Below are 27721 nucleotides of genomic sequence, written 5' to 3'. Positions count from 1 at the left end.
GAAGAGTCATTGAATTCCTGTTGGTGGATTTTAATGGAGGAATTGGGCATGAAACAAGCTGCAGTGAAATTTGTGCCTTGCTTGCTCACCCATGAGCACAGACCAACTGGTTGTGTGTCTTGCTTTGAAAAAGCACAAGGGAACTGAGGTAGAAGATGAATGCCTCCCCTTATACTCATTACCTTTTGCTTACTAATATTTGGAGGCAGTTAGATTAAGGGGTATGATATCAGTTTTGAAAAAAGAATACAGTTGGTGGAGGTGGTTGTCTCTTGCCAGGGGAGAGAAGGACACAGCAAGTCATAGGGTAGCTAGGGAAATGAAAGAATGACTTAACCTAATATTAAGTGACCAGGTAAGGAGAGGAAGAAGGGTACACGTGTTACTCACATGGGTGCTGAAAAGGAGATTGGACCCTAGAGCATGCCTCCAAGCTGCAAATTTTTCCTATTAACACCCACTGTTGCTTTTCCTCCCAGTATCATCAAGAAAAATTAATCTCTTATTGAAAGCATTGGAATACAATTATAAGATTTCAAAATTTGCACATTGTGTAATGTAGACAAGTAACAAATGCTGCAGCATTTATTGTAATCAGCAGACTCCATTAGTGAAAATTACTGACCAGACAACTGACTTTTGTGTAGCTTTGAATAATGGGTACTTGATCTGGTTTTGTATGTCCTTTTAGAGATCACAAGTCATTGAAGTAGACATTACATATGATTATGAAAAGTGGAATGTTTAAATTGACTTAAGCAAGTAAGTAAAAAAACTCTGAAAACCTATTTCAATCTGTTTTTATGGTAAAAAGAAAGCAGTTCTATGAATGTCGGCAATTAAAATATTTATATCGCACTAAAATTTTATGCTGATAAAAATTTTTCCTGCATATCTAGATGCCGCACAGCATCTAGATGATACAAATATTCAGTGAAGGGCTGTGCTGAAAATAGTTTCCGTAACAGCGCCAACAAGAAGATTTTTTCAGTTTATTTTTTATGGCACTTCCCTTTCATTTCACTGTCTTAATGAAATAAACACCAAGAAAATGCAACTTCAACTAAGCACTTCTTGATTACCTATGACCAAAGGAAAGTAATTATCTATGATAATTAAATTACTAGATAATCAACACTTAATATAAAACATTTAAACAAACACATTGCAGCACAACAGTAATTTTTTTTGCAGCCCTAAAACATAACAAAATGAAATTCAAGGCAAGGCATTATTCAGCATTACACACAATGAACCTGTTACCAGAGTTTTGAACACAATACCAAGGGAAATTTTAGATATGAATGATAAGTCTAAGAAAATTTCAGAGATATGAATGATTAGTAAAAATTGCACACTACAAATCACAAAAAGACAAGACCATGTCAGTGGGTAGGGTATAATGAAGGAAATGAATTTTATAAAAAATATATGTGATTGAGATTCGTTGATTTTGAATTTAAGAACTCTTGAAATTACAAAACTAGCTCTCTAACTCCTTCAAAGTAATATATAGGGTAACATGTACCTATGCTTTGATGAATCAATCAGCAAACCAAAATACGGGGTCGATTTCCAGCAGCCACCTTCCCAACTCAAAAGAATGAATGTGCCTTCTATGAGATGTTTTTACATGTGAAAACCATACAATGTCGAATGTTCAAATGTATCTTCAACACAAACTGGGTAAACAAAACTGTGTATGCACAATTACTTTTGTAAATTTTTTCCTTAAGCCCACCTTCTCCGATTCAAAATTACTATGTAATTTCAAAAGCTTTTTGAGGAAACCTGGTGAATCAAAGGTCTACCGTATGTATAAAGGACAAAATTTTTTAATTCTTTCATCTAAAACGTTCCATTTGTTCTTTAATACGCTGCATTAGATATTACAAGTACATACAGGATTTCAGTGTGTGAAAATGGCCAGAATATCAGTTCCGGAATAAGTTTTTTCACTTATTATTCCACTCTCTAGAACCAGTAGGACTGGGAATAATGTTATAAACGCTGTGGCTATATTTATTTACAACCACAATTTAAAAGAAAGATTTGGGTCAATATTTCCACAAAGAAGAGCATCAGAAAATAAATACACAAAATCATACTTACAGACAGTTGTCTCTTGATGGCTGGTGGAGTTGAGGTCAAGGGTTTTGGACGGTTAGCCCCACCAGCACTGGCAGAGTGTGACCTAGAGCCCATACTCCTTGGAAGGGTTTGACTTTTATGGGCGTAGCTCACGTTGTTAGTGCCCCCAATACCCGAGGCTGCACTGCCAAACTTCTTACCAGAAAAGGCTATTCGACGACCTGATGCTTTAGTTGGGAAGAAAAAGCCAATGCAAATTAGAGCAACGTAATACACCTTAATAATAGATCATTAATTCAAGTACAAATTTTAAGATACTTATCAAAGATGCTACCTACAGATGTTACATAGTTGGGTCTAGGGTTAGGGAGATAGTAAGGAGGTAAAATCCTAAAATTAAGAAAATTCTATTCATAGATTGAAAACAGGCTGTCACCGCAAAATTTGACATCATAATTACTAATTAGGAGGAACTCCCTAGCACTGCCAACAGTAAAAAATAAATGCCACACAGAAAAATTGGGGTTTTAAAATTAAATTTACAAACATTATTGTCTTCATTACCCAGAAAGAATGAGGATATATTTTTCTTTCAAATATTTTTTATAATTCCTTAAAATTTAAGAAATCAGGCCGAATTCAATATGTGACTTTTTATAGAGATATATAAGCAATGCTTTTGACAAATTTATATGTGCATGTATGTATGTGCGTGTCTGTGTGTGTGTATGTGTGTGTATGTATACGTATTGTATATATATACACACACACACACACACACACACACACACAATAATGGAAGCTGCTTCCAACTTCCTACCATATTCATGGCACCCAGAATGTGTATTTATTTTGGATTAGTCCAAAAAGAGTACTTCGGCCTTTACATTGGGCTTTAAACAATAATATAACAATATTACAATTATATACACCTGGCCCTAGTTGGAGGAAAAACCACCTTGGCGGGAATCGAACCCGTGACTCCTTTCCCTTTCTCAATACATGTATGTTTATTTTGCTAACTGCTCTCAATGCCCTGCCTCCCAGTAACACCTCCATTCAATATTGTTTAATTCCTCAAAAATTTTCTAACCCACTTCCTCTCTTTCCAAACCACATCTAATTATTCTTCATTCCCCTTCCTTTAGCTTTATTTTCACCCTTCTCCATATGATATTCAAGCCATTTATATTTTTAGGTTCACTTTCTGTGCTCACTATGATTAATTATTTACAAGAAATTTGTACTGTTATTTATTATGCATTTATGCACTGTATTTAACATTATATTATCTTGTAAATATGTTTACTACATTAATAAGATGAAAACAATACCCTGAAAACAAGATGGTGAAATGACCTTTTTCAAGTTAACCATACCGAAGTACATAAATGTACTGATGACAGTTCTAGGGAGTAATTTTTGAATAGGCTGGCCAAGAGGAAGCTAAAAATTTTTTTTCTGCACATGAATCACTTACAAGTATAAAGAATTTAAAGCAGTGATGCTGCTATTTCATAAAACCAGATGCTTGCAAAATTTAAAATGGAATGAGATAACACAGTTGACAGCTTTAGATTTTCAAATATTTGTCAAACAGCTAATTTTCATGATGCAAAAAATGTGATTCCAAACATTGCAAAAGAGCCGAAAAATAAAACTTGACAATTGCTCATGCTTGATTAATGTTTAGTATTATAAAATACCGATTTCATGTTTAAAGAATATCCTCACAAAATTAGAAATTCGTTCATGATAAATTGCATGGCATATACAAATAAAACACGCTATCTTACAGCAAAAAAACAGGTCTTATTTAAACTACTACAAGCATGTTGTTTTAAAAGTGACAGGTACAGGTTCACACTGAAAAAGTATGACCAATTAAAATACTCTTTCAATGTAAGGTAGAATAATTATGTGGAAGCTACCTTTACAATGAAAAACAACAACTATATAATTAGTGGGAAAACGTCAATCACCATTATGAAACAAATGTAGATAGAAAAAGGAGCAACGGTGGATCCTAAAATGAATGGTCACATTTGTGATGTGTTTAAGAACAAAAATTAAAAAAATGGATACAAAGCATTTAAAAGTTTTAATGAGCAATATTTTATTATACTTGTGGCAAGAAGTGAAAAATAGGCAAGAAAATAGGCAGGGAATGTAAAGCAATATCAAACATCAACCACCCTGGTCACACCACAACTCTTTTTCATTTCAGATAAAGAAGAAAAGATTTTGAACATGAAGAAATATTTGAAAGGATGATAATTGACTTGCCCTGAAATAAAGTACTTAAATGGCATAGCTAAGTTTATAATATTCAGCAAAATTACACAGAATACAGAATAAAGGTTAGTTAAGAATTCATCTATTGAAAACATCGAGAAGCTTTACTTCTAGGCCTAGCATTGAGGTAATTTATATCTTCCTCAAAACAAAATTAAAAAAAAAAAACTTGTGGGTATTGATAACTCTAATGCAATACAATGAAAGCAGGGGATGAGAAGGCAAACAATGATTAACTATATATTTCACAATAAAATCACTAACGTGAATATGTAAATAACAATAGCATTCGATGTTCTATTTTCTTTACTAACTCGTATTTTTTATTGATCTTGAGATATTTGCCATTAATTATGAGAGCCAATTTATGCAAAAGGATCATTATTAAGATGGAATTTGGATAGCACAATTATATAACAACAGGGACTGGTGAAAATTAAGTAAGTCAGCTTAATCACAGACAGAAGGTTTAAATCATATGCAGCAAAGGTTTAACCAGGAGCTCTCTTGGATTTTCATGTTGGTCTATTAAATTTAAACAGTGAATTTGGAAACTTGATAATAATTATTAGTTTATGAAGCAAAGGAAATATGTATGTTAAATATATCTATGAATCGTCCACAGACTAAAAGATTTCATAAAATCAAATATCACACCCAAAGAATGGAATGAATTCAAAGAATTATGGTCATTTTATTATTAATGAACACTTTTAGCTCATAAAGACAAAGAAAATATTTGAATACACTTTCTCATGACTTATTTGCCTTTTTCATCCCAAGCCTTCATCCTATTCCATAGACGAAGAACACTAAATGATGCCTATCAAATTCAGGTACACTAAAAGAACCTATCTAAGCAAAGGTGACAAAGTTAGGTGATTTAGCATTACATATTTACATTTCTTTTCATAGTGAATCCTCTGAAATAAATCCACAATTGGGAAATTGGAAATATTTACATAAGGAAGGTACAAATGATTAACTGAAACAAACACCAAAAGCCAAATTCCCTCAGGAAAAAAAGCATCAATCTAAAGAGGCCTTACTGCATGTTACGGTTAGTATGTACCTTTACCACATGCTGTGTAAGTTTTCCACATAGCAATTATATGAACAAAAATTTTTCACTGAACATTTTCCAAAAACTGTAATGCCTCCTCAAGGCTAAGAAAAACACTTGCTCTTGATATTTGCTCAATGTGAACTTCACAATTGTGATCCCTTCCATTAGGTAAATTTCAATAATCAAAATGAGATCATATTTTATGATAAATGAAGAAACACTATCTTGGCAATAATAAATCCCGACACATTTGGGACGAAAATTATATATTGACTGGGTATTTTATGGCAAGGTATTAAGGTGGACATGCATTAAAATTCTACATGAGACAAAAATTTCATACATAAATATATTTTTTCTAAAATAAATTAAAATTACATCTGCAGATTAGATGATATCTTCCTTGATTTTTGAAACATTATTTATTGAAATTTAAAGACATCGACTGATTTCAATTGAAATATAAGTCAACTAAAACTTATACTTCTATCCTTAAATGCACACTAACACATAAAATATGTTTGACACATTCATTTTATTGACATTTAAATTCCTTTTTGGGGCACTGTACGATGACGGACTTATGAAAAAAAGATTCAAAATTTTCACTAAGGACAAAAGAGTTTTATACTTTATCTTGCAAGACACAAATTGAGAATCCTATTTTCTTGGAATAGCAATAAAAATTAATAAAGCTATGCTTATGAAGAGAGCACTACATTTTTGGAAAACATTTTTGTGCTTAAGGAATGACAAGAGAACATTTCAGTTTTGGAAAATGTTATCATATTATACCGAGATGCAGTACCTTCTGGAACTTTTCTACCACTTGTGGGAGTGACAAATATATGTGGGACCCCTTTATGAGGGCCCGAAGAAGAAGGCACTGGTGTTGGCTGCTTTGGGCCTGGCGATGCCCTAGTGCTGCCATTCTCGAGGGGATAAACGGTTCCCCCCTTGCGTGGGGATGCCTTGCGTCGTGTGGGAGAGGGAGAGTGTGGGCCCCTTGTGGACTGGAGTCTGGCATTGCGCAGGGGGGACTTACACGCCTGTTCAGAGGGTTTACAGTGGTGGGGAGGTGTAGGAGACATTGGGTACACTTGCGCGCCGCGTAGATTCCTTGGACCATGGTGTGAGGCAGCCAGATGATGGGACCCAGATACTAGTTCAGGAAGCATTTCCATCTCGGCTACAGCTAAGTGCTCTAAGTGGAACAGATTGACTGGTGAGGGAAACAAGGTGAATGGAGAGGTAAGAGGTTTAAACAAAAATATAGAAAAATTTAAAAAAGAAAAAAATAGCCACAAAAGCATAAATAAGTCACAAACACAGACGACTGAATCATTAGTTTAACCAATTTTTGACAGATGGAGATTTATGTAGAAGAGTGCAAAACACTTTATTTCTATGGTGAAGCAATCAATTTTATTTATTTTGGTAGAACTATGTGATTTTAAATAGCTACAAGCTAAGAAAAATTTAAACTCACTTCACAGCTACACACATATACTAGCTTTTATCAATGATATATGCTAAGTGTTCATAGTAATACTTTGAATTCATACAAATAAATTGTTGTTTAATTTAAATGTACTAAGTGAATCAGAATTAGACTAACCATTAATTATAAATTTCAAGTAGTAAATGTGAATTTTAAAATATCAGTCACACTGAATTAGCTCACTTACTTATTTAATTGACTTTAATGTTCTACTCAGAGAGTTAATTAGTTTTCTATTGTAAAAATGTAGAGATTCATACTTCATTGAAGGATTACTGCATTTTAAATTTACATATCTTACTCAGCAATAATGAAAGTAGTGACGATTTTCACTATCAATTATGCATACTTGATTGCCTATAAAGTATGATGGTTGATCCTACTTAAGATTGAATGCACCCTTCATACATCAACTAGCAACACTTATATCTCTTCACCCTTTTACTCGCATGCAAATCTACAAATTGGATGAAAACGTTAATTTTCATTCCACGTTGTTAAAAGAGATTAATACCAATTAAAGTTAAAGAGATTTCCTGGAATATTGTATAATTTAAATTCCAAAAAAAACTAGCAATGACCAATGAAATGATAATACAATTCCAATTCAAAAATTTTAAACTTTATTTCAATTGAGCTAATGCAAAATAACTTTCAATAAATCAGCACATAATGAGTAAAAGGGTTCTTAAGACTGAAGCCATTCTAAAGCCAAGCTTTATAATACATTTGAATCTGCATAAACAATGATCTGTTTGTAACAGGACAGCAAGTACTCTGGGATGTGCTGTACATACCTCTTACTTAAATAAGTGAGTTACGTAATTTTACCTGGATATCCATCAAATGTATGCTTAAAAGTTACTAAACACTAAGTTTAAATAGTAAATAATGACAATTTTCAAAACTGCATTGAGTAACGTTTTTAAAGTTTATGAAGAGAGATTAAGCTAGAAATAGAAAGATCCACTCTTAATCAGGAGCAAATATTATGGAAAATTGGATTGGGCTATCTGTAGTTCCTTACTTATTACTAGTATAACTTATGCTATTTAGAAAGTGATGGGCAAAATATTCTGGTTGGTAAGCATGTCAGAGAAATGGCAAGAATTTCAATAATTTTAGCTTGAGTTCACTAGAGTTCCGACCTCAAGTACACTCTATGCACCAGAGTATGTCAGTTTAAAGTGCAGTATCCATTTAATTAACCAACCAATCACAAGTAATATAATAGAGCCAGAAATAAAATTTACACATGACTCAACAGGCTATATGTATTACTGGCAAAGAGTTTTTTACTTTCAGGATGTTTCCAGGAGACTTTGTTGCAGCCCTATTACAATTTAACCACTGATTAGCAAGATTGATACTGGGAGTATACTTGGTGAACATAGACTAGGCAACTCTCTCAACAAATACTTTAAAATAATGTGCAAAAGAAATGCAAAAGGGGTGCGCCAAATGTGCTGATGAAAAAAGACCATGACATCAACTAAGAATAAATCACGAAATAATAAGTTAATATACAACATTGACTGCTTATTTGAATGAGATGCAACTTTGCAATATACAATTACAGTTTTTCTTATGTTTGCTCTTTTGATGACCATATTATAGAGAAGCAACCCTCCAACTTAGTATTGTACAATTTAAATCTCTTTCAGAATGGCAGCCATAAATGAACATTATAAATGAAAAACACCTTAAATAATTACCACACATATATACCAACATGCTTCTACAACATCAACTACCTACATAAATCTACAACATAAATCATGCTGTTTCGAAAAATAAAAGGTTGACAAAATAAGGTTCCACATGGATTTCGGGATAGGTTCAGGTAATGCTCAACAGCCTGGCCACCTTTAAAAGTCTATATGTTCCTTAAACCCAACTAATTCATCTCTCAAGGTCTTTAGGAGCTATTTTTGTTTCAAAAGCAGTGCTTTTACTACCCTCAATTCCTTTCATAGGATACACCTTGAGACACAAAACATGCATGCTTTAAAAGGAAAACAAATTACAGCCATAGTTGCTGCTTTCACTGCTGATTTCCTCATAAAATAATATTGCAATATCGCAACAGAAACATTCTATTGGGGGATGGTTAGATTTTTGCATGGAATTCACTAAAATACTTGCATTCAGCCAGAAGAATAACTGAGAAAGATTATTGTAAAGTATACAAAAGTAAAATATTATTATGAATAATTGAAACATATTACCATATATCCCAATGTTCATTCTCTATCATAAAAGAACAGTGTATAGTAAAAATATTGAGAGTTAAAGATGTATTCCATAAAAGCAGAAATTCAACAAAGTGATATTTATATATGTTTATGAGGGCTGTTTTGAATAATAAGGGAGAGTAAACATTTATTTATTTTATTGCTATCAAGTAGCATTTCGCGCTTCTACATGCATTGAGCAGGAAAACTACTGACAAATAAGCACATGAAGAGCAGCCATTTGGGATAAAAAATTTTTACAATGTTAACTATTACTTTGAAACTTGGATTAACCTGATAAGAATGGCATACTTTTCACCCTGTGTGCAGCTTTTTCCATAGACATTTATGATCACAAGACCTACCTAGAAACTCGAGGCGGTCTCTGGCCATCGAGAGGTTTGTGCGCATTTTCTGCTGCAGCCTTTGGGCTCTCTCCCACACTTCACCCTTTCCACCCAAGCAGTCGATTGAAATTCCCTTCTCCAACTCAAGGATACCTTTCTTGTACAGCTCAATGGCTTGCTCCTTCTGACCTGGAACACAAAAAGGTAGGAGTGCTCATGATGAAATTGCAAAAAAATTGGAGTAATTTTTACCAGCAGACAAAAATCAGTAAAACTAATAGTGCTTCTTAATCCAGACCTAATTGGGAACTGGAGCAGCACACATTATAGCTATATTTAGCACTTAAAAAGACATCACTGGATGATGATCCAATAATGGCAATTATTATTACAAATTTAACTGCACTAATCAGATGATCGTTTCAAAAGAGTTTCAGAAATGCATTTTAGTTGAATTCATGTTAGACGTTGCGACCGCATAAAAAAGTTCTTATTTGTTTCAGATTGAGACCACATCTCAGGTACAAATAAAATTGAGTCTTCATTGAAATTTCTGATGAAAACATAAGTATCCTAACTTAAAACAAAAAAATGAGAACAATAATCACAGTCTGAATAGCAGCATCAATACTCCCACTTAAAAATTATTTATTTTAAAGAAAAATAGTTCAAATATGTACAAGGAGGTTAATAATTAAGAAAAAAAAAACTCTTATGCAACAAGACAATGAATCAGTGACTATGAATTTATGGGATTTTATTAGGAAAGGCTGATGGATGAATTCAAATAACTTTGGGAAAGATATGTTGCATAGCAAGCACCCTTCCAGTAGATATTTTTGGCAACAGAAGTTTTTCTTCGACTTCAAGAATTGTTCTGATCCATAACAACACCCACCCTCACAGTGCTGGTGCAACCAAAGGGCTCCTTGAGAATTTCAATGGAAGATTTTTGATCACCCGCAATAGTCCCGACCTAGAGCCGAGTGAATTCCATCTTTTCCCTGAACTGAAGAAGTGGCTTGGAGGGTAACGCTTCCAAACCAACGAACAGTTTCGAGACAACGCAAAGACACTCATTGATGGCAACATTTTATGAAGAGGGTATTGAAAGCTTGCCCACAGGAACGAAAACTTCCTCAATCGTCGAGATGATTACGTCGAAAAGTAATCATAACTTTTCGCAATAAAATAATTTTTTAATATTCACTTTTTTTATGGCCCATCGGAGGTTGAAAAAAAATCACCCTCGTAAATCACAGAACTCATAACAATGTATTGCATATGTAATATTTATTTCAAAGAAGCCCGAGGGCACTACAGTTTTTCGTAAGTCTGGCTTAAATAACTGTACATACGATATCTGTGACATGACGTCATAATGAATGAATGTGCCCTTCCATTTATTTAGCCGAAAAGCATTATTTTTAAAGTTACTCGGGGAATTTGGAGTGAATCCAAGCACTATCGGGGATTTATGGAAGGCCGTAGGGAAGATCATAAAAATTTTCCACAGTATGTACCTACCGAGAAATAACTGCAACACACTAGGCATTCTGATAATTTAGTCGAACGTGAATCCCGGAATATCGAGATCTGCAAAAAAGCTAACTACTTTATCTGACTTAACAGCTTGAAAAATGGGCCAGTGAGAATAATAAGTTGGCGAAAAACAAAAATTACTGATCACGGAAACTACAATGTCATAATGTTTTTAATCCACGTGAAGCGATTAGATCGCGTGGTATCCACTGAGGGGATGAAGTATTGGCATTTCGCCTCTTAAAGGTCATATCCAACGCTACAACTATTCCCGGATTAGCTGTCTGCCGTTCTTGCTCGATTATTACATTAATATATAAGTTTAGAGTTCAATACCAGAATTCGGCGTGGGAGAATAGTTAGAATTATAGCTCTGCAATTATTAGGAAAAGCAATAGAGGAAACACATTGCATTGATGTTCATATTAGCGAACGTATGATAATTGAGAATTACATACCCAAATGATAAATGGGGAAAATATCCAAAAATGAAGTCCCCGAAAATGATGACAATATCCACAATACTATAATACATAACGTGTACAAATCTCTCAGGAATAAAATCATTGATTTGGACGGGATTCGATCCCAGATCTTCCAGTTACTATTAACTGACAACCCATTTACAGAACAAAGTGAAATTTTAATACTACCACTGGAAATTGAAGGTTCAAAGCTCGCTCAAATCTAAAAATCTGACAAATTTTCACTAACTATTGCGTACTGACTAAAAATCAGTTGGCGTACAGTGGACATTCATCGTGGTATTTCATTTTGGCTGGCCCATGTCGTCGTTAATATTTTTTCATAAACAATTTTCTGTCGTACTCTACATATACACTTGGTAGAGAGCGATGTTTCGTAATTTTTTCTTGGGTTATTTTGAATTTTGTGCATAGCAAAATTCGACACCCCGAACTGCTTCGTGGCCTTGTCTCAGAACACCAAAATTAATGAAGAGAATTCTATTCCGGTATAAGTTCCTCAAATTAGTCAAGCTTTAAGTCCCATGGCTGGCTGGCTATTATAATGCAACAAGTTGCCTCAGAGACCAGGGGAATTTTACCAAACGATCCAAATTGCAGGTTAATGATTTCTGTCACAGGCTTATTTCGATGAATTGGTGCAACCATGACTCAAGAATCCGAGGAAGAGGAGGCAAGAGGTACTGCAGGGCTTGGGGTGATTAACTCTGTGATCATGGTAAGGAAACTGGAAACACTTTAGATGCTAAATTCAAAAAACACTTGAGATGCTAATTTCAGAAAACACTTAAGAGGCTAATTTCAAAAAACACTTAAGAAGCTAAACTTGAAGCCGGAAAAATGGAACTAGATTCAGACTTAACGGTAACAAGTAATTGACCAAATCAAAATCACAGTTATCAACCAGAAGGTTGGTTTAATACGTGAGGGTAGAGCTCATTAACTACTATGCTCAGCGGCGTGTGAAATTCACACATGAGGGTAGGGGAGGGGGCAGTTAATTTCCCTGTGCCGCCCATGTTTTCTCAGGAATACTGGCACCCGAAAAATTACAGTTTCAGTGAAACTGAGGGTGTCCGGAGGGGTCCTAATAACTATATATTCCATAATCTTCCTCGAATCTGATGTGAGGGAAATAGGTCTGCAATTGCTCGGTTTCTCCTAATCTCCGTTTGTAAATATTGGTGTTGCGTTAGGCGTTTTCCAATCTCTGGAAACCTTGTGATCTACCAGCGACTTCTTAAATATTATTTCTAGATACAGCGCAATTTCCAAAGCTAGATTCCTAAATATACGAGCGGGTATTTTATCGGGCCCGGAGGATTTATTAGGCTTGATATTTTTCAGCAAACGTCCTGTGCCATTATATGAGATTTCAATCGTGGGCATCGGTTGACCGGCACGATTTGGTACGCTATCGGAGACATTCGGCGGGACATTGGTGAAGACCCTTTGAAAGAAGGAATTTAACAAGTTAGGCATTTCCTGATTGCTGGTTACTATTTCGCCTTTATCATTTTTGAGTGAATTAACTGTTGACTTATTTTTCTGAACCTCTCTCACGTACGACAAATATGCTTTCGTATTATTTTTCAAAATTTCCCCTAATCTTTTACTTTTGAATTCGCTTAACGCTTTCCGAAATTCCTTCTTGACCGTAGACATCTTGTAATCACAAGTGATCTCAAAATACACGTTGAAGAAATAATGTCTAAGATCTGTCAAAGGTTGCATAAAAATGATCACATTAGAAATGAAGAAATGCGGAACAAGTTAAATAATAGGGCGCTAAAAAACAAAATAAAGGCACACAGATGAAAATGGCGCACCCAAATCAAAAGAGTTGCAGAACAAATAATGGACGTCAGAATATGCAACACTACCTAATTCGAGATGGTAAGAAGATGATGGCAATTCCGACAAAATTCAACAGTTATCCTAACTCCTCAGCTGCGGCAGGATAGTTTTCGATAGTTTTCCTACCTTCCTGTGAGGAAGATTGGTGACGGACCGCGTCCCCCCTTTCTGCAGGTTAAGGCAAAGAAGTATGAGGTCCCTTATAATTTTCTGAGCACATTTTCTTTCCACGCGTCCCAAACGGTGGCCACCTCAGAGCGAACCTCAATGACCCATGCATACACATATGGTACCCTGCAAGCCATCGTTATGGCGGTGTGGCAGAGGGTGATTACACAACAGACAACTTTGAATACAAAATACTTGCCCCCCTATGGCGGTCGGATAATGCTATTCTGAATCCTTTTCGTTCGTGGGAAAAATGAAATTTTAAATCTATCTGTTCTACCCTTAATCTCTCTAATTTTATTTTTATGATCTCTCCTAACGTTTTACGATGGAGATTTTCCACATCATCGCTAAAGAGACATCCTTTCAATCTATGCAAGAGATTTCATTTGTAATTTAACCTTCGTTCCATGAATAAATCCTAACCTAGTTCCTACAATAATTTGGATTCGCTCGCTAGAGGAGCTTTAAATTCTAGAAATTATTTTTTTTTAAATTTTTTGCAAAAGAGATTTATTTTCCTTGTGATGATCCGATCAATTTGACACAAAACCGCGTGTATATCTGTTCTCACTTTCGGTCACGTAATGCTTACGGACAAAGTGGCGCACAGATAAAAAAGAGTGGCCATACCTTTCGACAGTAGAATGAAAACCCATATGAGCAAGGGAAGAACCAGTTTGGGACAGGAGGAAGTTGGCCGTCTCTTGGTAAGAAAGAGTTGGAACCATAAAGATAAGAAGGGGCTCTGGGCCCTTGGAGCAAGAGAAGGTCAAACGTACGTTTGCCACGGCGAAAGGGTCAATGGATAACAATCGCATATTGAAGATTATACGGTGTTGCGGTATGATTGATGACCCGCGGATGGGGTAGAGACTGAAGCTTGCAGATGCGGAAGCAATTCAGGTCACCCGCGCACGGCTTCACTTATGGCTTAACGCCCGGGGGCAGCTTCCCGCTCGGCCCACCCCTTAATCCGGCCCTCAATGGAGTACCCTCGTTAAGATCCTTCCCCCATATTTGTTCCCACAAATTCCCTCGAATCAACCCGCCGCGCCGCCTGGCCCATGAGACAGACTATGCGGTGCTATCGCCACAATCGCAAAACCATACGCATCTTCAAGTTGAAAAAAATGGTCCATGGATACGTGCAAAGTAAACAAGACGACAGATATTTTGAAATTTATTTGGAATTCGACGAATTTTCGTATTTACCACTCCATAACTTCGAAAGTACTAGATTTAGGTTTCCGATGCATTAATGGTGTATTAAATCAGCGTTTTATCTAATACAAGTCAACTAATCCTGGAGCAAGCATTACATACTTAGAATAATTTGCATTCTCGACTTTGAGATGTCCAGGCCGGTGAGTTATATCAACATGACCAACGCAGCCGGCGCCATTGGCTGCCATGAGTTATTAAAACTGATATTAAGCATTTATGTAACGATCCCAAATATGCATTACACACGCGAGAATGAAGGGGCAGTAAAATAAAATAAATTGCTTAGCATAGCAATTCGATATTCTTTAAGAGCTCTAAGCTAACATAAAAGCACATAAACAATTCAAGAGGAGAACACAGTTTTTATTTTGAAGTTAAAGCAATAAAAATTTCTGTAAAGTCGACGATTTTATGAACTGTGAATATTCATAATGTACTTTATTTTACCACATTTTTAAATATGCTCATACAAATATGGTATGCACTATGCACACAGATATATATGCATATATAGGCGGACCTGGAAAACAGCAGGTTTGAGGTTAGAGAATACTAGTGCAGACTAACTTTTTTCTGTTTAATGTCCGCATACTTTCATCTTCTCCCTAACCTTGAACTCGTTCTTCATTTTTATTAACTTTATTTAATGGCAGCGCGAGAAAAATAACGTTTTCGTTATACGCTTTACTGAGAACACACTGTTCAGCTAACACACGGTCCACACGTTCAAAATGGGTCGTAGGCGCGACCTTGCATTTCCATTCTGTGGGAGCTAATTCTCCCAGCCGACGACGGAAACATACTCGCAAGGGCGGCTCAGTCATAACGCAAAACGAGCGGCAATTTAGTTTGATTCGAAAACACGACACGACTCCATCGATCAATTTGCCCTATCAGGTTCCTCCGTGGCACCACACTTCTGAGGGGATCTAGAGCCGCCCCCGCCTCCCGTGAAAGTAAGTGGTTCCATCTGCCGGCAGGGGTCTGAAAACGAAGGGATTCGGCCCGCGAGTTTTCAGTCCTCGCGAAACAACGGGAGTACGCGGCGCTCCGGGGTGGCCTTCACGTGACTACACTCCATTCCCGAGTATTCCCCGCCATGAAGCGAGGAAGTTTCGCAAACAACTTTTATTTTTCACTAGCCTGGTTTGGCGGAGGAGAAAATTAACGGAACATTTATTGACATCGCGGTTAAGGAATCGAAAAACAGAGAAAGGTGGGGTCATCTCATCGGCCTTGTACAGGCTTCAATTAGCATAGATGCCTTACGTATACCGCCAAACTGAGTTTTCTTAAAATTTTACGGTGCTTCTCCGAGCCAAAGTTTCAAAACTAACTATTTAAATAACATGTGCCTTTAGCCCGTTGCATAAATAGATTAATAACTCCTTGGAATTCGGTTTAACGACAAACGCAATTTGGAGCAACACTGATAAAGTTAATTTTCTAACGGGAGTGTCACGGCGCACAAGTATTCTAATTACTACAAAACTGTTTGCATTAAGCTTATAATTATAGTATAATGGTACCTTTTTAACACTCCTCACCTACCAGTTTGTTTTTCCCGACTATCTCGCTACTTTCAAGTTAATTACCTCGCAGCCCCAAGACTGCGAACAAGTATTATAACTTGCTTTAACTATGTGATGCGCTTAGCATAGGACGTGTAACCGAGAAAAAGAAACACAAAGAAGCCGAAAAACATTAAGTATGAAGTACTATAATTAATACGGAGCAATTTACATTTTAAAACTGCATGCGGTTAATTATCGTACACGTTAATTTTTCTGCGATCGGACATCACATTCTGGAAAATTTTTCTCATGGTACGTTACTCCAGGTAAATGGTACTTTCTCTCAAGGTAAAGATGAAAGGATATAAATTTAAAACCTCAAATATAAGTTGATTTAATTTAACCTGTATTAACATTTTAGACTAGGTTTACTGAATGTTTGCCAGTGCTTTTTGGTAAGAATACAATTCTAGAATACAAACGCGAGCATCCAAGAATGTAATAGATATAAATGTTCTTTCCCGAAGAATCGATCTCTTGCACCAGGGCATATCTATGCACAGACTTTCCGTTCCATTTCCTTTCAGCTTTCTGCTGTAAGTACCCAGTTTACACGATTAAATACATTTTAAAAATACCTACTCTTTATACTGTAAAACGGACACTGCAAACATTTTACTGTATTTAGTGAGCAAGGTTAAGTACTACTTTTATTTTATTTTTTCCGAAAAATGTGTTTTAGCAGAAGAAAGTGAGGTTTGGAATGAATTATAAACCACGCGCGACGGTAGCGGCCAATAATTAAAAGGCGTCGCCGATCACTTTACTATAAAATTTACTTACCTTAACTTTTCAATCTTCACACTTACGAAAAAATACACTTAGTACCATCTCCATATAAGGGAGCACGACAAAAGAAAGCACACTTGAGATTAGTATTTGATTTGGACATAAAAATGAGAAAAAGTACTTCTGGAATTCGGGTAAATGACGTAAAAAGATCTCAACTTGATGTGATGCAGGAAAAAATATTTTCGGTAGTATAGTTCGGCTATTTTGAATGTTCCCTTAATTTTTTACAGCTGTTTTGCTGGGACGTGTTTTGGTTTGTCTTCGATTTTTGCCTGTTCCAAAAAATGGATCAAAGAATCTATATCAAATTTTGTGTAAAAAACAAAACTAAGCGCCCGAACACATTCCGAATGTTGACTGTGGCATATGGAGAAGCCACCTTAGACCATAGCAATGCATATCGGCGGTACAAAATGTTCTCAGAGGGCCGAGAAGATGTGAACGACGAAGAGCGTGCCGGACGCCCGAGCACGTCAACGACAGACGAAAACATTCATGAAGTGAAGAACCAATATTGTATTGGCCAATCGTCTAATCACCGTTTGAGAAGTTGCTGAGGACCCAAACATATCGATTGGTTCGTGCCATTCGATTTTTACCAATGACTTGGGCATGACACGGGTTGCCGCGAAATTCGTACCAAAACTGCTCAATTTCGACCAAAAACAGCAGTGCATTAACATTGCTGATGGTTCTGTTGGACTGTCCGCGACGACCCAAATTTGCTCCAGAGGGTCATAACTGGTGACGAATCATGGGTTTATGGTTATGACGTGGAAAATAAAGCTCAATCATCCCAATGGACGCTGCAGCAGACCGAAAAAAGTGTACCAAGTTCGGTCGAATGTAAAGGTTTGCTTATAGTTTTCTTCAATTGAAGGGGTTTAGTGCCTTATGAGTTCTTACAACAGGGTAGAACGGTAAATAAGGAATATTACCTGCAATTTATGCGCAATTTGCGCGAAGCAATCCGCCACAAACGCCCGCATTTATGGAAGAAAAAATATTGGCTTTTACACCATGACAACGCCCCTGCGCACATATCGTCGCTTGAGCGCGAATTTTTGGGAAAAAACAACAAACTCATGGTGCCGCAGCCACCGTACTCCCCAGATCAGGCCCCCACTGACATTTTCTTGTTCCCGAAATTGAAGAGGTCCATTAAAGTACGATGCTACGCTACGATAGATAAGATAAAAACTACATCGAAGGAGGAGCTGAACAAGATAAAAAAAAATGATTTCTTGAAGTGCTTCGAGGATTGTAAAAAACGTTGGCACAAGTGTATAATATCTAATGGAGATTAATTTGAAGGAGAAAAAAATAGATATTCATGAATAAATGAATATTTTTTGAAAAAACACGAAAGTCGTGATACTTTTTGGACAGACCTCGTATGTATATGTACATATTAAAAAAAACCATAAACACAGTAATCAACCCGAAGGTCGGTTTGGTAGGTGATGATAGAGTTCACCCAGTACTAAGCCCGACGGCGTGTGAAATTCACACATCAGGGTAGGGGGGCCAGTTGCTTTCCCTGTGCCGGTTATAGTTTCCTAGGAAGATCTGGTACCCGAAAAATCACATAGCTTGAGTGGAGCTACAGGTGCCCAGATTGCCTTGCCCGGGAATCGAACCCGGGCCCCTCCGGTCAGCAGTCCAATGCTCTACCCCCTGGACTTATATATATATATATATATATATATATATATATATATATACACACACACACACACACATACAAAATGTCTGCAGTTGGGTGCTATCCTGAACAAACTCATGCAATCATTTTTGTACAACCCGCGTAAAACGAAGTAATGTGTGGCCATATCCTGTGAATGCGGCAGCAGGTGCAGCACTGCCTTAACGATACCCATATGCTGCTATCACGAGGAATACGTGACTTACGAGATAATTAATGCTCCCAAAGTATGAACGGAGATATACTCAGGGGGCATCAGCATAATGGAATACCACATTTATTACGAAATAGATATGTATTCACCTCCCAAATATCGCCGTCAAATATTGGAACTGCCAAAAGTTGTCGGCTTATTCCGTTACAAAGAACTCCCTCATAAAAACAATTTCTGCAAACTAATACTTTAGTTAAACTAGGGATAAAGGGATAGAATAGAATAAATCAGTATATAACAATAAAAAGTTATTTACTGATACCGGACGGTATTCGCCCATTGCCATGTTAGTTTAGCAACTAGACTCTCCTACATCAAATACGATACTTGAAACAAAACTGTAAAATCATTAAAATTATATTAAACTAGACATGCTAAGAATCTCTTCGGATTCAGGGAATAATGATCAGAGAAGCATGAGAAACAACACTTCACAGAGGAGTATGATAAAAACATAATTCAAGAATTTGACGTTGAACTTTTTCTCCTTTTCGAATCCATTTAAGACAGAAGGTACAGATTCTACTGGCCCGGTGATAAAATTCGCAATACAGCTAACCTTGAATATTACAAGCATTAGATGACATGTCGGCAGTTTTTTCCATGTCCTTGTAGCCTGCTTATGCAATTATTATTGCGCGAGTAAATACGATAAAAAGTCTGTCATGCCTTCTTTTCAAATGGTGTGATTTGAAACGGTTACATAATTTACTGTAGTTCTTTGACGATTTGTAAATTTCTCGTAGCTTAAATTAATGTAATCCACTGACAGTTCAATACTTCATAAACTTCGTGAGCCACTCAAAAGACAGAACAATCGCATACGACATTTGCGGTAGAAAATGAATTCGAGGCATAAAGGATGCCTGTAGAAGTATTTCATATTTAAATTAAGTCGAATTCAGAATGAGGTAATAAATAGTAGACTTTCATTATTATTACATACAAAGGAGTCTTTGTACGGTCATCATTAAGTAATTTTGACCCACCCCAATATCTTACATACATTAAGTGAAATTATAGAGGGTTTGATGTTTTTGAGGTATATATTCCTGCGTAAATTTTATTGCCAATGACATAAGGGGGTTACTTATTTTTTTCAACTATTCTTTTTCAAATAATTGCCTGCTAGCCTTAATGCAGGGATACATTTTCTATCTCGAAAATTCAAAAAGATGAAACTTTTTCAGTAGAGCCGATAATTACAGCCCATGCGCGTTTTACGTCAAACTTATGATTTTTTAAGAGCAATTGCAAATCGAATACATTTCTGCACGAGAGTTCATCAGCGCATCCGCCAGTGAAACCATTGTGTTAAAAACATACCCGGATGACATCTCGAACAGAAACGTATTCATCAACACCTTTCCGCGGAAGCTTTCACGTAATTCAAAACTGACGTTCAACTTTTAGAAATGGGCCACGGTCCAGACCAACTGTGATGGAGAGTTGGCTTGAGAGTTGGCCGGGTGCATTGCGAGGGCGGCGCCTGGCGGCCGTAAACACTCGTTCAAGCGCCCAAGCTCGCCCTACTCCCTCACCCGCGGAGGTATGGAAACAAGAACGGAGCCAAGGCACAGGGACGAATGGCAGCACATGATACACGGGGAGCGAGAGACAGAAACGAAATACACCTACCGCACGACCTTGGGAAAGAACTGGACTGTTTTGATTCCGGACAGGCGACACTTTGTTCCCTCGGAAAAACAAGAAAGGACAATGAAGCCTAACGAGTAGTGACAAAAAAATATTCCCCCTACAGTTCTGGATGACGAGATTCCACACCAAGAGATAACATTGCAGCTTTGGATAACCCGAGCCGAGATGAGGTATACCCTTACGTGTCGGTCCAAATTAACACAGATACTCGGGTAATGCTCCATATCACTCGCATGGCATCCAATTACTGAATGTCGTTTTTTACAATGAATTTGCGATCAATGAACGCGCAGTACCCAGGAAACTGGAGCACAAAGATCGCAAGGTGCTCATTATTTTACGAGGTTTGCATTGTTTTTCTCGCGCAAAATTTCCAACAATTGTATTAATTTCGTTTATTCACGTAGTCTACCGTTTAAGGTTAGTTTTGTATGAACACAGACTAATTATTGCCAACATTCTAAACATTCCCTAACGAGACAATACCCGACACCTTACACTACGAAAAACCCTTCTTCAATTCCGCAGGCCTTCCTGCCTACTTTCGCATTCCATCCAACATGCCTATTATTTTTCTTCCCCAACCTCGTTTGCCAAACTTTCTCACCTCTATCACAGTCTTCAAAGTTCTATCACCGATTCCATCCATCCATCATTCACCACAGCAACATCTCAAAAACCTTCAATATACACCTAGACATCATATTGCCACATACTTTTCACCGCATACCAAACTTTAAATTTAAAAAATTCAGGCATTTTCTACTTTTCATTTTACTAACTAACAGGAAATACGAGATATGAGATGAGTCTCGGAATCTCGTATGAGATTCCGAGAGTAACGGGGATGATTACGGGAGTGTCTACATGTAATATGAGCAAAATATGTAATGTAATCGCAATGGAGGATTAATCAATTACATCTTATGTAAGTAAGTAGATGGCGAAGGCGAATTGACAGAAGGAGTAGTTTGCCATGGCAAAGGAATAGCGTAGGAAATCGGAAATGACACTGACAACTTGATCGGCGCTAAATTACTAGACTATCTTCGTCTTTCTTCGGGGAAATCTACACTTTGACACTGGCCAACTGCTCCATAACAGCAAGATCATCAGTCCGATTAATGCGTGCGTGCAATAAAGGATTATACGAACTGAAAGACTTAACTCTCCGCCTATAGCTTATAGCGTACAATTTGACCAAAGTAAGCCGATTATTCACACTTTAACATGAGGGGAAGGAGAAAAAATACTCAAATACCTGGAACGACACGCGAAAGTTCAGGATGATTTTCACAAGCAAGGACGGGGAGAATGCGAAAAGGCTACGTGTTGCTTCCATGCCGTGCTCCGAAACACGCGTGTCGGCACGACTCGATGAGAGTAGCGTGGCGCTACTTTGTCCCACTCGGAAAAAAATCACTTCACATGGCCTCGAAGTACAAGCGCCTTTGCATTGCCGTGTCCGGAAAGGGGATACGGAAGGAAAACCAGTTGCTCGGTACGGGTTTCAAAACGCGCTTGGTATTTCACAAGAGATGCGAGGCCGTGATTATCATGCAATGTCTACCCCCGTCAGACGCAACAAGTTTTGGGAAGATCGAGAAAGATCACGAAATGATACCCGTAACTTATCCACAATACGAGGCATTAACATAATTGGTACAGTTGAAGATACTCATTATATCTCATTTGTCTCTATTTACAAAGTCTGCGTTACATGGTATATCATTCATGGCATTCCATGTTATATATTGAAAATAAAGGCCGATTTTTCGTGAAACGATCACAAATGTTATAATAAATATAAAAATCATATTCAAAGGAATAAAACCTGTCGCATTCGGCGATGCAAATTCAGGGTCAATGTCAATTGAAAAGTATACATTAACTTACGCTGCTAATATATCAAGTTCGAATAAATTTGAGTAATTGCCTAGAAAAGAATATGTGCCTATCATAAGAAATGAAAAAGTATTGACCAATTTACTAAGACCCAGTGGAAGATCTAATATTTTTCACAAAGAAATGGTAATTCCATCACGTACCCGAATATTTCAAAATAGAACACAGAACATATATTTGTAAAACTGATTGCCGGGACAACTTAATAGAAAAGCAATCGACTAGTGAAACTTAAGCGTTACATGGAAATAAAATGGCTTAAGGTGAGAAGAGAGGCTATTTCATTTAATTTTTCCCACTTCGACACTGAGGAAATAGGGGGCATTTGAAAGAGAACAGAAGGAACCGGCACACAGTGTGGGGACTTCAGGGGACGCTCCGAAGAGTGGAGTCCAATTATTAAAAGAGAAACAGGGGAGGAAAGTTTGCTACTTTCCCGCTCGCCAACAACCTGGACTTTCGGAATGATCGCCAGACGCGGGGTGGAAAGCGCAGAGCCATCCGTGAAACGACCGCACTTCGGGGCAATGTGGCCACTAGAGACTGGTTTAATGGCGCCGACCCCGGGGAAGGGGTGGACGCGGGCAAGTGAGGATAGCTAAGCGTCCATAATGGCGCACGAGGGGACACAGGTACGGCCCGTAATTTCACCGACACGCAATCTCCCAGGCACGAAATGCCCTACTTAATTTCTTCTGGGCTGAAAGATATGGCTCAGGTTGAGAGCTCCTTGAGACATCCTTTCTCTAAGGCAAGGGTGAGAAGGCTCCAATTGATCCTTTTCACCGTTTTTCCTTCTCCGCCATCTCTGGTGGATGTAAAAAGTAAGAAATCTCAAGCAATTGTTTTCCCCAGCGAAAAAGTTCGCTGCATAATGCAACTACAAGTGGCTGCAGAATTTTGACTATTCCATTCTAGTTTTAAATGCACTTTTTTCCCTAGAGGGGAATAGGAATCTCTAGGGAATTACTGCCTTCGTAGCAAAGATAAAAGGTTTGTATAAAAATTAACGATAACAATTTTTCCTGACGTGTGCGTGAAGTGCTAAATTCACGCCGTTGGTTAAATGATCGCAGATCGTAGTGGCATTCATAAGATCACAGAAATGTTGGTGATGCGAAAGATCTGCGCTAAATTCGTCCTCCCAAAGATGTTTGGACGGACGACCAAGAGCAGAGTCGAGTGTCTGCTTGCGAAGACCATCTGCAACGACATCGCGACGATTCCCCAACCCCCTTAGAGTCCCGACTGGCAGCAGCAAACTATTTCCTATTCTCAAAAGTGAAATCCTCCCTCAAATGAAACACATCAGTGCCGTCAAAGAAGCTTGCACGCGCACCCTTAAGGACCTTCCAGAATCCGCCCACCAAGGAGCCTTCGAGTCGTGGAAAAACCGCTGGCAAATGCACGTCAAAGCTCAAGGGATGTACTTTGAAGAGTTTTGATGCATTGTAGCAATATCTGAAATAAATATATTTTTCCGATACTTTTTATACAAACCATCTATGAAAAACATCTGTGATTAACTAAAAGTAGGTTTGGTGTTCTAAAAAACCACGGAGAGTGAGTGAACCGCGTAATTATGGGGTATCTCATCACTTGGAAAAAATATGCTACGATTCAGGATATAGAAATTCCGGAACTCGAATAATCTTTCACTCTCTGGTGCCCATAATAGGATTTGCTTTCATAAAGGTAAGTGGCACAACGACATACATGTATGGAAGTGATTCACCTTACATGAAATCTAAATTTCTACGGATGCTGTATCTGTGCGTATGACAGGGGTAGCAGGGTAAAGAAAAACGAAGGCGATAGGAATTTGGTGGTACAGAAGAATTGCGAGAGTAGAGGGAAACTAACTGGGCACATACTGAAGCATGATAGCTTACTGAAGACCATTATAGATGGAAATATAACGGAGAGGAATCAAAGAGGAAGGCCTAGGATGAATTGCAAGAGCCAGGTAGGAATGTGTCAGCGCAAGGAGCTATGAGGGAATTTACAGATTGGCAGGGAACAGGAGAGTTTGGAGAACCGATACTAAAATATTCTCAGATGATTGAGAATTCATGATGATGTCTTTCATGGAAGTAGGCGTTAAGTAGTGAAGATATATGCATTTTTATGGTTCTATGACAGTGTAGATTAAGTGCGGACAAGTTATTTACCCTTCCAAAAACTTCCACTGCATTTTAATACAATCATATTTGAGGTTACAAGAGTAACAGAGACAATTATATCCATACCAAAAGAAATAATTTGTTTATTAAAATAAGATAAGTGATAATAGAATGAGAGATGCCACAAAGGAGGCCCAGAGATAAATACAAAAAACAATTTTAGAGAAATGCAAGCCGTAACAGCGGTATAAATATGCATACATTTACCTTAAGGGAATTAGTATTACATAGGAGGACAGCAGTCATTCAATCTTTGGATTGAACTACTGATGACAACAAAGAACATCGCACGATATGTGAGAAGAAAAGAAGTACACATTGGACATTTTTGATGGAACAAATGTACATAGGGGTGTAGAGAAAGAACACATATAAACACTGGAAATCGCCAACGATACAGGAAGTTGGGGGACGCGGGACTATAAAAGAAGCGACATGAGCTTCTTATATATATTATAACACGTTGGAGTCAATCATATTTCCTTGCATTTCATATTTTCCCTCCGAACTTACACGTTTTCCATAATTTTAGAACTACACTTGGCACTGAAAATAAATTTTTCACGAAAAACCATATCGGAATCAATGGCGCCTTATACAAATGACGACGCCGAAAACGTTTGCCAGGAGAGTCGAGATCTAGTCCGTGTGAGGATTTTCTATGAAGAATACGAAGGAATAAAAACGTAGAGAAACTCCTGAGGAACGTACCTTATTCAAGAGTGTAATTGAAGGGAAATGTTGAGAGGAGATTCCAAAGAAGACAGAAGATTAATTGCCCGGCATAGCTCATTAATGAATATATGCCAGAATAACGAATAAATCAGAGCTTGACCGACGACCCTGATTGTCGGTATTTCTGTTTAAAATAAGAGGGCCGAGTCACAAATGACCAGAAAAACAAAATCCCAAGGATAACGATGAAGAAGACATTAGGGCGTGCGCTATTTACAAATAAAATGTTATCATATTTTATAATATTGCGATGAAGTTTCTGCAACGCTTCGATAAGGGAGTCAAATCGCCGTCACAATTCTCAGGAAAATGTATTGAATCGATTTCGTGTGGTCCCTTCGAACACTGTGTAAAATTACACTTACCGCTTTAGTATACTAACGCTCACATTAGCGATTCCATTAAACGAACAATTGCATTGCTTCCGCCAAAACTGCTGTTACATGCAAGGAACTTATGACATTCCGGCCACGTAGGGCGGGCCGCTGTTTCGCATCCAATTCCATCTAAATGGCCGCAGCGAGAAGGGACGGGACCAAACTATCTGAGGAGTTGTCTTTTAGAGAAGGGAAAAAAATCGCAAAAAATAACCAACCCCCAGTACCCTATACTACTGTACTAACTTCCAATGGTTGATCCCAGGTTGGGGCCAAGAATAATCGAAATCCACCGTGGGGAACTTTTTCATGGCCGCCGTAGTGCACCTGGGATAGTAGTCACGATCCATCACGCTTCCCGGTTAGTGCAACTAAATGGTCCGGAGCGTGCTGGTCACGTGACTACCATCTGAGTTGGGAAGAAAAAGTAAACGCCGCGGTGGAAGTTAAATTAGAATGGCGTCGAAGTGGAACGAAGGTTGAACGCGGATAAAGCAGGTATCTCATTAGCGGAGTGGCGATAACTTTTCGGAAGGTCAAGGCGAGAGGAGAGAATAGATCCCATTATCGACTTGGGATCGAATCAAATTGGGGTTTAACTAATTGCCGGATTATTTAACTACGGCCGCGCCGTAAAATCAGCGCCGTTTAAAGGAGTGTTTCGTGAGGGTGTGTCTTCGAGTGCGGGAGGATGGAAATCAATCCTACCCATTCAAATCATTTGTGCTCAATAATTAGGATTTCCATTTCAGTGAAGGTAGGGATAGAGATTCTAATGGGGCCCATTTTGGATATGATGAAGTTTAGTATATACCTCCAAAATGATCTCCATCTCAGTAATAAAAAAATAGCAACCACCATTCGCTGAATTGAAAACTACTTCAAATACCATCGTAATCAATGTAAAATGGTAAGCACAAAGTGACAATAATAGGCGATTCCTTAAGAAAGGCTTTCAGATTAATTAATAAATGTGAAGCTATTATTATATCTGTTAATTAAATCTTTAATTATATACATTAAAATGTTTCATACGTAAATATTTAACACATGATAACTTACAATTCGTTTAATATTTTTTTTGTGCATGGAGCACACATCTTTTCCGAATAAAATGTGAGGTCCACATTAATGCAATTAATTTTGTAAAATTGTCAATATGAATTCGAATTTGATAAAAAATGCATTAATAAAGTAAACTGACTCTTAGTACGAGGTCATGCTAATAAGTTACATTAGATCCATTGTAGGTGATGACACCGTCACACGCACGAGTTAAAATTACATTTCATACGTCATTTACTTTAACTAATTATTTATTTTAAGCACGTGAGAAAATCCTCAAATCAAACGGGATTAAACATTGGGAGAGTGTATTTTTTATTTCTCAGGGGTTTTAACTCAATACTCATTCTGGTAATCAATTATAACACTGCCATTTTTTTCACCAGAGTCGCTGATCTCGAGATAAAGAAAAAATAGCGACGCATACATCATTAATAAGTCTATTTGGCTCAAGTTAAACCTGATAGAGCCAGCGACGAATGAAAGCACTAATCTTCACAAAAACGTATTAAAAATTGTCAAAGAGAAATGCCAACGACTAAAGTATGAAAATAAATCACCCGACAAAAATGAAAATACGCGTTTGGGTAGTCCCAAGTAAAAAGCAAATTTTTTGAGCATTTTCAAATAGAAAAATAATGAAAATGTACATTGGAATACATCATGAAGATTTAAGGTACAATACAAAATACATGTCTG

General features: G+C 37.4%; 1 protein-coding gene across 5 annotated transcripts in view; it reads right to left on the bottom strand.

Annotated features, from left to right (window-relative positions):
* spas (spastin) overlaps positions 1-27721 on the bottom strand; it is a 350388-nt gene that overhangs the window by 13915 nt on the left and 308752 nt on the right. For 4 of the 5 annotated variants that reach the window (XM_071598119.1, XM_071598123.1, XM_071598122.1 and 1 more), the window contains 3 exons: positions 9553-9723; positions 6261-6674; positions 2113-2318 (listed from right to left, as the gene is read on the bottom strand). In XM_071598119.1, coding sequence (XP_071454220.1) covers positions 2113-2318; positions 6261-6674; positions 9553-9723 — 791 coding nt within the window. The remainder of the gene's footprint in view (positions 1-2112; positions 2319-6260; positions 6675-9552; positions 9724-27721) is intronic. The other variant, XM_071598120.1, reaches the window with a different exon arrangement.

This window comes from Hetaerina americana, unplaced genomic scaffold (genome assembly GCF_022747635.1).
Source record: "Hetaerina americana unplaced genomic scaffold, ioHetAmer1.1.p SCAF_9, whole genome shotgun sequence".
Lineage (NCBI taxonomy): Eukaryota > Metazoa > Arthropoda > Insecta > Odonata > Calopterygidae > Hetaerina > Hetaerina americana.
This window is presented reverse-complemented; position numbering and strand designations above follow the sequence as displayed.